Source organism: Hyla sarda, chromosome 10, assembly GCF_029499605.1.
Source record: "Hyla sarda isolate aHylSar1 chromosome 10, aHylSar1.hap1, whole genome shotgun sequence".
In the NCBI taxonomy this organism is placed as follows: Eukaryota; Metazoa; Chordata; class Amphibia; order Anura; family Hylidae; genus Hyla; species Hyla sarda.
The window spans coordinates 20964798-20977161 of record NC_079198.1 but is presented as its reverse complement, the minus strand read 5'-3'; the positions used below and the strand labels follow the sequence as shown (position 1 = coordinate 20977161).

Sequence of the window (12364 nt, the reverse complement as noted above, 5' to 3'; positions counted from 1 at the left end):
GCTAGTCCTATTTACAAGCCTAGCATTAGTGGTTAGAGCTCCTATCTGCATTATAGGTATCTCTCCCTCTCTATTTGGCGTTAGGGCGATAATAATTTTGTTTATTATCCCTAACTTATTTTCTTTCTTTCCAGAGTCATGTCTACTCCTTCCTCTAGTGACCCACACTCTGGTGGTCGTAAGGCTAGCGCCAAAAAACGCCATCTAGCTTGCGCCAATTGCGGCACTCCGCTTCCGGACGCTTACGAATATAACAGGTGTCCCGGTTGCCGTCCACCCCCTAATCCAGCTGAACCTACTGTCCAGGACATGTTCATCTGGATGAAGGAGTTTATGGGAAATTCCATATCTGAAATTAAGAGTGCTCTTGTTCCCAAAAGAGCTAGAACTGAATCCACTCCTCCTTCTGTGGCGGAAGAATCCGTTATGTCGATCGATGTATTGGACCAGAGGTCATCTGTACAGTCTGAACAGCCTGTTGAGGTGAAGATGTGTCCGCCTCTTTTCCCTGCGGAAAAGACGCAGAGATTACTTAGGTCCATCCGGTCAAGGGACCAGGATGTTGACCAAGGGGAAGCCTCTGCATCCACCTCTAGAGAACCTTGGGTTTTCAAGGTGAATGATGCACGCAAAAAGATGATGAAGGCTGAGTGGAAGCACCCAGATAAACCTGCGCTTGTCACTCGTACCTTCAAATTGATGTACCCTCTCTCGGACGCGGAATCTGATTCCTGGATGCCACCTCCTAAGGTTGATATGGCAGTAAATAAACTGTCCAAGAGAGTCTTGGTTCCCGCGGATGATGGAAGCAACCTCCAGGACCCGCTTGATAGGAAGGTGGATTCCCTTCTCAGACGCACATATTCAGCAGCATCAGCGTCTGCCTCTGTGGCTATTGCCTCGGGAGAAGTGTCTGACTTCGTGAAGGAGCGTGTGGAGCGCATACAGACTGAGATTGACAACAATGTCCCTAGGGAAGACATCTTGGACAGCTTCAAGACACTCCTCCTTGGTATAGACTTCCTCTGCGAGGCCTCCCAGCAACACCTTAAGCTAGCTGCCAAGTCCATGGCACTCGCTTCTGCTAGCAGACGTCCCTTGTGGTTACGCCCTTGGGTAGCGGACAACACCTCCAAGTTTAACTTGTGTGGGATGCCTTTCGAGCCTACTTGGCTATTTGGTTCTGAGCTGGATCGCATAATGGAAGGTTATGCTGACAAAAAAGGCAGGTGCCTTCCTGTTCAAGCCTTTCGGGGTAAAGGTAGAGCAAGAGGGGGGAAGTCCCAGGGCCCTCCTAGATCCCAGAGACGTCAGTCCTTTCAAAAACGTGGTGGAGGTCGCGGCCGCGGTAAAGACCGGAAGGCCGAGCTATGACTCTCCACTGACATCCACCAACGTTTTCCCTCTCCCTTCCCCTCAAGTGTTTGTTGCAGAGAATCTATCTGCCCATCCTCCTCCAGTAGGAGGACGTTTAAGTTTATTCCTTACAACCTGGATGCAAGAAATCCAGGATCCCTGGGTTCTGAAGGTTATTCAGTCGGGGTACAGGATAGAATTTACCTCCCCTCCCCCAAGGAAGTTTGTCTTAACAAAGTTACTTCCTCAGCCAAAACAGGCTGTCATAGAAACCTCAGTTCTCCAATACTGGGAAAGCAAGCTTTGGAAGAAGTTCCCCCAGATCAAAGAGGATCTGGCGTCTACTCCCCGATATTTTTGGTTCCCAAACCAAATGGCGACTGGCGCATGATAATAGACCTGCGCTACCTAAACCGATTTATAAGGAAAAGGCGGTTCAGAATGGAAACCATTCGCTCGGTGGTCAGTATCCTGAACCCACAAGATCTCATGGTCACTATAGACTTGAAGGATGCATACCTTCATGTCCCTATATTTCCTGCCCACAGGAAGTTCTTAAGAATCGCCGTCACCATAAAAGGTATGGTAAGGCATTTCCAATTTGCTGTTCTACCGTTCGGCATTACCTCCGCTCCCCACACCTTCACAAAGGTGGTGGCTCCAGTTGTCTCTGCTCTAAGACTAAAAGGCCTAGAGATTGTTCCTTATCTAGACGACTGGCTTTTAAAAGCCGCGACTCTAGACATTCTTCAAGCTCATCTTCAACTGACCCTGGATTTTCTTCAACACCTAGGGTGGCTCATAAATTGGGAAAAATCCGAGATCATCCCATCTACCTCAAGAAGGTTTTCTGGGGTTTGTCCTAGACTCCTCTCGGATGACGCTGTCTCTCACCCCAGAAAGGAGAGAGCGCGTCATAAAAGCCGCAGAGTTTTTGTCGGTACCACGCAGAGTGCCCATCAGAACTCTAATGAAGATGTTGGGCCACATGTCAGCGTCTGCAGAAGCAGTCCCCTGGGCCCTGTGGCACCTCCGACCTCTCCAAGATCAGGTCTTGACTGCCTGGAATCGCAACCCCAGTGGGTTGGACAAAAAGTGCACCCTGTCGTCCGAAGTCCGTGCCTCTCTCAGGTGGTGGACGAACCTGACAGATGGGAAGTCCTTGATTCAACCTCTGTGGATCACTCTGACCACAGACGCCTCCCTTCTAGGGTGGGGAGCCCATCTGGACGACCATCCGGTTCAGGGTACCTGGACCCCTCAGGAAAGGTTACTCTCATCCAACATGAGAGAACTGAGAGCAGTTCGTCTTGCGCTCCTCCACTTTGCTCCCCATATCTTAGGGAAAGCAATAAGAGTCCGGTCAGACAACACCACTGTAGTGGCTTATATCAACAGACAGGGTGGCACAAAGTCCCAAGTGCTCCTCAGGGAGACCGGACTTATTCTATCATGGGCAGAGCTCAACCTATCCCACCTTGTTGCAGTCCACATCAAGGGGGATCTCAACGTAGTGGCAGATCGTCTAAGTCGCGGGCTTGCAGTCCAGGGAGAATGGTCTCTCAACGAGAAGATCTTCAGGAGGATAACCCTGAAGTGGGGTACACCAGAAATAGACCTCATGGCAACCCGGCTGAATGCCAAAGTGAGCAAGTTTTGTTCCCTTTACAAGGAGGACAATCCGGTGGCGATAGACGCTCTGTCCATCGCATGGAGGTTCAGGCTGGCCTACATATTCCCTCCACTTTCCATGATACCCAGGGTATTGATGAAAGTCAGGCAAGACCAGACCTCAGTGATTGCCATCATCCCATTCTGGCCGAAGAGGTCCTGGTTCACCCAACTCATGAGGATGAGTCAGGGGTGTTATTGGAGGCTTCCCCACGTGCAGAACCTTGTGTCTCACAACACAGGCTCCTGCCTAGATCTGAGGAGACTCAATCTGACAGCCTGGAGATTGACAGGACCCTACTAAGGAGTGGGCTTCCTGCGGAGGTCTTGAGAACTATTGCACACTCGAGAGCAGAGTCTACAAACAAGGTTTACTCCAGGATAAAGAAGATTTTCCTTCAATGGTGTGCAACGAAAGAGGTAGTTACCTCAGATCCTCCTCTTTCTGCAATACTGCGTTTTCTCCAGGATGGCCTTGACAAGGGTCTTAGCCCATCCACCTTAAAGGTTCAGGTCGCAGCACTCTCTGCCTTCCTAGGCAGGTCTCTATCACAAGAATCCCTGGTTAGAAGATTCCTCAAAGGGGCTGAAAGACTTAAACCTACAGTTCTCAGACCTATTCCCAGTTGGGATTTAACCACTGTTCTCAGGGGGTTATGCGCTCCCCCCTTTGAACCTCTGGAAGAAGTAGACTTTAGGTATTTATCCCTTAAAGTCACTTTTTTATTGGCCATAACCTCAGCCAAGAGAGTGGGTGAGCTTCAGGCCCTTTCGGCTTTCGAGCCTTACACTGTTTTTCTACAGGACAGAGTCCTGTTGAGGTTTTTACCTACCTTCCTTCCTAAGGTTCCGACTTTCTCCAATACCAACCAGGTCATTTCTCTTCCAGTTCTACTGCCTAATCCATCCTCTCCTGAAGAAGCGGTTGACCACACTCTGGACATCTCTAGAGCTCTCAGAGTCTATATCTCAAGAACTGGAGAATTCAGGAAGTCGGAACACCTCCTTGTCTCTTTTTCTGGAAAGAACAAGGGCTTGAAAGCCTCTAAACCTACCCTGAGTAGGTGGATTAAGGAGGCAATCCGAGAGACCTTCATAGTCCAGGAGCTAACTCCTCCTGCCTTTGTCACTGCCCATTCCACTAGGGCAGTCTCTACTTCCTTTGCTGAGAAAAGGTCTGTTCCTCTGGAACAGATTTGTGCTGCTGCTTCTTGGAGCACCCACAATACTTTTTTGAGTCATTACAGGGTTAATGCCAAACGATCGGAAGAGTTGGCCTTTGGGCAGTCAATCCTAAGTGCCACTCTGCCGTAGTCCCTCCCTATTTGTGTTGTTACTCGCTAAGTCCCCACTTGTGCTGCTGGTTAGGACGTAAGGGAAGCGTTAATTTTTAACGTAAATTTGTTTTCCCTTAGTCCTAACAGCAGCACACAAATTTCCCGCCCTAAACTTTTTTGTTACTTGTTATTAAGCGAGATGGCCTAGGGGAGGAGGCCTTTTATGGGGGGGCTAATTAATTTAAATTGCTTGGGCGGAATTAAAAATTCCACCGTCCTGCCAGCTTCACAGGGGCAGAACACCCCACTTGTGCTGCTGTTAGGACTAAGGGAAAACAAATTTACGTTAAAAATTAACGCTTTTACTTTTTTTCTTCTTTTTCAATCTATTGGGGACTAGTAATTCTTTTCTGTCTCTTTTTTCTGGTTTTTGAAATGCGTCTTCTATAATTTTATCTGGATAAGGGGGGACATGTATCAAAGATTTTACCCCTGTTTTATGTGTATTTGTTTGCGCGAAATTTTGCACAAGCCCTTTTTTTGCGCATTTTTTTTTGCGCACGTTTTGGTAGAGCATGTCCTCCAGATGTGGCTGAATCGGGGTACCTTGGAGTGACATCTATAGTACACATGGATTTATTAACTGCGTACTTTTCCTTTACACCAAAATTTTTGCCGCAAGAGCTATTTTTTTTGCGCAAATGTAAGCCATCTTGGACTTAACGTAGCAAGATGCTCTAAATCATCGATTCTATTTTCCAAAGAGTGGATTGAGGAGATTTCTACATTTACCCGCAATTTATGAAGCTCATTGCACTTAATTAATAAATTTAGCTTTTCTGCGCATAATTTAGAATTCGGAAAAAGGGGTAAAATGATTCTACCATACACAAATAATGATACATGTCCCCCAATGTCTTTCTTTCAAGCGTATCTTTAGCTCTTCGGGTTGCTCATAATATTTTATTTTATCACAATTTATTCTTTTTAAGCAAATAAATTGGGAGTAAGGAATATTATTTTTTACATAGTGGGGATGAGAACTATTATAATCTAATAGAGAATTTTTCGCAATATTTTTTCTGTATCTTGCTGTAACTAGTTCTTGATTTTTTTAATGTTAGATTAATATCCCAAAAATGTTGTGATTTTCCTCCGAATTCAAAAGTAAATAACATATTCATATCATTTCCATTTAGGTATTGTACAAATTGTTTAAACTCTTCACATGTACCGTCCCATATAATTAACACATCGTCCACATGTCTCAAGAACCGCTTCACACAACGGGTGAAGGGGTTCTTGAGAGTGTGGACGTATGTTTTTTCAAAGATAGCCAAATAAATATTAGCTAGGGTACATCATACTGGTGACCCCATCGGGGTACCGTGTAATTGTCTGTACCACTCATTGTTATACATAAAAGTATTATTCTCCATAATAAACTTCAAAGCTTCTGGGACAAAAGAAAAAAAATTACCACTTTTACCTGAAAAAGACAAAAAATGGGACATAGCTCTTATACCCGTTTCCCATGGAATGCGGGTATATAAACTTTCTACATCCAGAGACACCAAAGCATAGGAATCTTGCCAAACAAAATCGCTAAGTGTATTGATAAGATCACTAGTATCTCTTACACTAAGAGGGAATATCGGGAAGAAGAGGTGAAATTAACCATTCTAGATATTTGGACAGTGACTCTGTCGCTGACCCGATCCCCTCCATAATAGGGCGACCAGGGGATCGGGTCAGCGACTTATGCACTTTTGGAAGTATATACCATTTTGCAGGTTGGGTCACTCCTCCCCCTTCCCCTTGTTATATATACCTGAATAGTAATCCAAAGATCTAGGAACCGGAACAAGCGTCATAGACGAGAAACGGTGCTGTCGTTCCAGTATACTCCGGCTGCATCGCCGCTAGCTGCTCTCCCTCCCTGTTCACCCGGGTGTGATTATCTCTGTTATGGACATTGCTATTTGCTTGAATAAAGTCCGGATTTTAAAAGGATCTACGTGGTGAGTGCAGACATTTCTTCTATAATTTTGGAATTGTTTTTCTTCCTGCAATTGTCTGGCACCCCACTGCTTGGTCTATTCTCTCAGCTGCAAGCATTAGGTGTTGCAGCGCCCATCCCACCTACGTTTTACTACTTACTAATAACTATCTTTATTGAGGCAGAAATATTGGTAAATCTTCCACAGTACAGGGGGCAGTGCAGAATGGAAGCCTGTTTCCTTGCTGGGATGCTGGGACATCACACTTGCATAACAGTTTGTCTGCCACCCTATGTAGAGTCTAGGTTTGACCCAGTGGTGCTGTATGTATACCAAGGATGTTATAGCACATCCATTCTTGGACTAGCCTAAGTGTCCCAGATTTATGTTTGCAAATGCGCTGGTATTTGGCTTGGCATGCATGACTTTGTACCACATTTTATGACACTTCCGCCAAGTGGGACAAAGGGGCATGGCCTAGACAAATGGGTCTTGGCTTACCAAAAATGATACCTGGGGAAAAAGTATGCAAATATTTTTAAAGGAGTACTGAAGTGCAGGATAGGGGACAGGTGTCTGATTGCTGGGGTCTGACAGCTGGGACCCCCGCGATCCCCTACAGGGCACCCTGGTTCTCCCCAGGAACGGAGCATGTTGACCCTCGCACAAAGCAGCTGCTGACATGCCCTCTTCATGCATCTCTATAGGAGATACAGCAGCCCTAACTGGGGTCTGCCATGCAGGAGATCGCGGGGGTCCGACAGCTGGGACCCCCGCAATCTCCAGTACGGCACCCCGGTTCTCCCCACAAACAGAGACTCTCGACCCCTGCACGATGCAGTGGCCGACACCCCCCTCCATGCATCTCTATGGGAGTGCCGGAGATCAGACACTTATGCCTTGTCCTTTGGATAGGGGATAAGTTGCACGGCACCACAGTAGACTTTTAAATCAAAAAGGAAGAAAGCTGTCTCTAGTGCCACCTACTGGAAGCTACCCTGGGAGTCACTTTCAGACCCATAGCAGATGTGTGACTATTTCTTTAGAAGGAGATTCTGGTTTAGCTGTAAACCCTAGCAGTGTTGGACTGGGGTGCTGAGGGTTGCCAACTGTCCATAAATTCCTGGACAGTGAGTAAGTATAGGGGGGTATTTTTTACTACTGTTTGTAAAAATTGTTTGATATGTCCTTGTTTTTCTTTAAGCTAGAAATTCATGTACAATCGTTTCACAGACCACAATAAATGCTCTTATAATTTCCTATACATGAGCGCAGCAGTGGCATATATAATTTATACTTTTTTTAAATTATAAAGGGGTACTCCAAAGGAAAAACAGTGTTTTAAATCAACTGAAGCCAAAAATATACAGTATATAGATTTGTAAATTACTTTACTTTACTAAATTTAAAAATCTTAATCCTTCCAGTACTTATCTGCTGCTGTATGCTCCACAGGAAGTTGTGTAGTTCTTTCCAGTCTGATCACAATGCTCTTTGCCGCCACCTCAGCCCATGTCAGGAACTGTCCAGAGCAGAAGAAAATCCCCATAGTAAACCTCTCCTGCTTCAGACCGTTCAGACATTGACAGAGGTGGCAGCAGAGAGCACTGTGCTAATTTCATGTCAAGGTTGGGTAAGGTGACAACCCATTAATCTTGCAGCCAAATTTTATTTTAGGGGTGTACCTTGGCGTAGGAAGGTATTGGACACTAACTGATAAGTTTGATTGCATTGTTATGTTCCTATACTGTATATATGAAATTGATGTTTTGCAGCCCCCCTTCTAAAATAGATACGAACTGGCATACAATAGGTCAAATAAATAATAGATACCTACTGAGCAAAAATTGTGCAAAATGTCCACCCCATGTCACATAGGTCTTGGTATCCATGACACAGCCTTGTGTTCCCGAGAAGAAGAGCTCACATTGATACAACATTGCTGCCAGCCTATCATTAGTGGAGCTGGCAATGTATTAGCGCCCGCAGAAGGGTTCAGTGTTTGACATGAAGTTGATAAGTCTCGACTTCCCACCATGCAGTGAACACCTGTTTACTTCGAGAGTTCGGAAAGAGCAGCTTTAGAAATGGTTTCTACAGGGAAACTAAAGAGTGCCCGTATTTAGGGACAGGTTGCCCTGAGCTGGTTTGTTTCTAAAGGAAGATATAAGTTCAAGGGTTGTACGAGATTTAACCCCTTAAGGACTCAGCCCATTTTGGCCTTAAGGACTCAGACAATTTAATTTTTACGTTTTCATTTTTTCCTCCTCGCCTTCTAAAAATCATAACTCTTTTATATTTTCATCCACAGACTAGTATGAGGGCTTGTTTTTTGCGCGACCAGTTGTCCTTTGTAATGACATCACTCATTATATCATAAAATGTATGGCGCAACCAAAAAACACTATTTTTGTGGGGAAATTAAAACGAAAAACGCAATTTTGCTAATTTTGGAGGGTTTCGTTTTCACGCCGTACAATTTATGGTAAAAATGACGTGTGTTCTTTATTCTGAGGGTCATTAAGATTAAAATGATACCCATGATAACATACTTTTATATTATTGTTGCGCTTAAAAAAAATCACAAACTTTTTAACCAAATTAGTACGTTTATAATCCCTTTATTTTGATGACCTATAACTTTTTTATTTTTCCGTATAAGCGGCGGTATGGGGGCTCATTTTTTGTGCCATGATCTGTACTTTTTTTTGATACCACATTTGCATATAAAAAACTTTTAATACATTTTTTATAATTTTTTTTTAATAAAATGTATTAAAAAAGTAGGAATTTTGGACTTTTTTTTTTTTTTTCGTTCACACCGTTAACCGTACGGGATCATTAACATTTCATTTTAATAGTGTGGACATTTATGCACGCGGCGATACCAAATATGTCTATAAAAAAAAATTACGCTTTTTGGGGGTAAAATAGGAAAAAACTGACGTTTTACTTTTTTATTGGGGGAGGGGATTTTTCACTTTTTTTTTTACTTTTACTTACATTTTTTTACATTTTTTTTTACACTTGAATAGTCCCCATAGGGGACTATTCATAGCAATACCATGATTGCTAATACTGATCTGTTCTATGTATAGGACATAGAACAGATCAGTGTTTTCGGTCATCTTCTGCTCTGGTCTGCTCGATCACAGACCAGAGCAGAAGACGCCGGGAGCCGCACGGAGGAAGGTGAGGGGACCTCCGTGCGGTGTTATGAATGATCGGATCCCCGCAGCAGCGCTGCGGGCGATCCGATCGTTCATTTAAATCGCGCACTGCCGCAGATGCCGGGATCTGTATTGATCCCGGCACCTGAGGGGTTAATGGCGGACGCCCGCGAGATCGCGGGCGTCGGCCATTGCCGGCGGGTCCCTGGCTGCGATCAGCAGCCGGGATCAGCCGCGCATGACACGGGCATCGCTCCGATGCCCGCGGTTATGCTTAGGACGTAAATGTACGTCCTGGTGCGTTAAGTACCACCGCACCAGGACGTACATTTACGTCCTGCGTCCTTAAGGGGTTAAAGGGGTACTCCCGTGGAAATAATTTTTTTTTTTAAATCAACTGGTGCCAGAAAGTTAAACAGATTTGTAAATTACTTCTATTAAAAAATCTTAATCCTTCCAATACATTTTATGGGCTGAATACTACAGAGGAAATTCTTATCTTTTTGGATTTCTCTGATGTCATGACCACAGTGCTCTCTGCTGTGCATTTTAGGAACTGTCCAGAGCAGCATATGTTTGCTATGGGGATTTTCTCCTGCTCTGGACAGTTCCAAAAAATGCACAGCAGAGGTCAGCAGAGAGCACTGTGGTCGTGACATCAGAGAAATCCAAAAAGAAAAGCATCCTAAAAAGTACTGGAAGGATTAAGATTTTTTAATAGAAGTAATTTACAAATCTGTTTAACTTTCTGGCACCAGTTGATTTAAAAAAAAAATAAAAATAAATAATAATAATAAAGCTTTCCACAAGAGTACCCCTTTAACCCCTTAAGGACGCAGGACGTAAATGTACGTCCTGGTGAGGTGGTACTTAACGCACCAGGACGTACATTTACGTCCTAAGCATAACCGCGGGCATCGGAGCGATGCCCGTGTCATGCGCGGCTGATCCCGGCTGCTAATCGCAGCCAGGGACCCGCCGGCAATGGCCGACGCCCGCGATCTCGCGGGCGTCCGCCATTAACCCCTCAGGTGCCGGGATCAATACAGATCCCGGCATCTGCGGCAGTTCGCGATTAAAATGAACGATCGGATCGCCCGCAGTGCTGCTGCGGGGATCCGATCATTCATAACGCCGCACGGAGGTCCCCTCTCCTTCCTCCGTGCGGCTCCCGGCGTCTCCTGCTCTGGTCTGTGATCGAGCAGACCAGAGCAGGAGATGACCGATAATACTGATCTGTTCTATGTCCTATACATAGAACAGATCAGTATTAGCAATCATGGTATTGCTATGAATATTCCCCTATGGGGACTATTCAAGTGTAAAAAAAAATGTAAAAAAATGTAAAAGTAAAAGTTAAAAAAAAGTGAAAAATCCCCTCCCCCAATAAAAAAGTAAAACGTCCGTTTTTTCCTATTTTACCCCCAAAAAGCGTAAAAAACATTTTTTATAGACATATTTGGTATCGCCGCGTGCGTAAATGTCCGAACTATTAAAATAAAATGTTAATGATCCCGTACGGTGAACGGCGTGAACGAAAAAAAATTTAAAAAGTCCAAAATTCCTACTTTTTTAATACATTTTATTAAAAAAAAAATTATAAAAAATGTATTAAAAGTTTTTTATATACAAATGTGGTATAAAAAAAAAGTACAGATCATGGCGCAAAAAATGAGCCCCCATACCGCCGCTTATACGGAAAAATAAAAAAGTTATAGGTCATCAAAATAAAGGGATTATAAACGTACTAATTTGGTTAAAAAGTTTGTGATTTTTTTTTAAGCGCAACAATAATATAAAAGTATATAATAATGGGTATCATTTTAATCGTATTGACCCTCAGAATAAAGAACACATGTCATTTTTACCAGAAATTGTACGGCGTGAAAACAAAACCTTCCAAAATTAGCAAAATTGCGTTTTTCGTTTTAGTTTCCCCACAAAAATAGTGTTTTTTGGTTGCGCCATACATTTTATGATATAATGAGTGATGTCATTACAAAGGACAACTGGTCGCGCAAAAAACAAGCCCTCATACTAGTCTGTGGATGAAAATATAAAAGAGTTATGATTTTTAGAAGGTGAGGAGGAAAAAATGAAAACGTAAAAATTAAATTGTCTGAGTCCTTAAGGCCAAAATGGGCTGAGTCCTTAAGGGGTTAAGCCAGCTTACATTCTTTGTTATACCGGTGTCTCCCTGTAGAGGTTGTGTTAGGGTGTTGAAGCTATACAATCAGACCATACTGTACATGCATTCTCATCCTTCCTGCTCACAAGACCACTGCTCAGAAGCTTTTCAACCCTACTTTATTCTGCTCTTTAATTTTTGCTTCATATCCCTAATTCCCCTTCGTCTTGCTCTGGCAGGCTGTACTTACCTTGTCATTAATCATCATGTATGCACCTGTACAAAGTCAGGAAGGAGAGGATGGTTGTGCCCTGCACTCTCTACTCGTGCTAAATTACTTGTCACACTCTCTATCATTGTTCTCCAGGAGACCTGTGCTCGAGTCTTGCTGTATCGGGGGGCAAGCAAAGGTATAAAGAACCACGGTGGACAGACCCCTTTCCAGGTGTGGACTTTTAATTACTTCTAGTTCTTCTCTCTTTTTTTTTTTAAATAGATTGTGATTATATTTATCTGAATTATAATGTACCATTACAATTTGTTTGCTAAATTTATCATAGTGGGGAGAAAGGAATGTGTACCCTATCAGTCAATATTTAATAACACCCCATCCAAAGGTTCATTGCAGTCAACATGCTCTTTATAGAACCAACGGGAGGATTACTATAGGGGGTGTAGAGGTTTCACCTGGATCCTGGTACTAGACGGGGGCCCAATGGGGACTCTACCCCTTAAGACAGTGTTTCCCGACCAGTGTGCTTC

At 43.9% G+C, this 12364-nt stretch overlaps 1 protein-coding gene across 7 annotated transcripts in view; it reads left to right on the top strand.

Moving 5' to 3' along the window:
* The window catches only part of SHANK1 (SH3 and multiple ankyrin repeat domains 1), a 518963-nt gene that overhangs the window by 296107 nt on the left and 210492 nt on the right, over positions 1–12364 (top strand). For all 7 annotated transcript variants that reach the window (XM_056543605.1, XM_056543607.1, XM_056543608.1 and 4 more), the window contains one exon: positions 11970–12047. In XM_056543605.1, coding sequence (XP_056399580.1) covers positions 11970–12047 — 78 coding nt within the window. The remainder of the gene's footprint in view (positions 1–11969; positions 12048–12364) is intronic.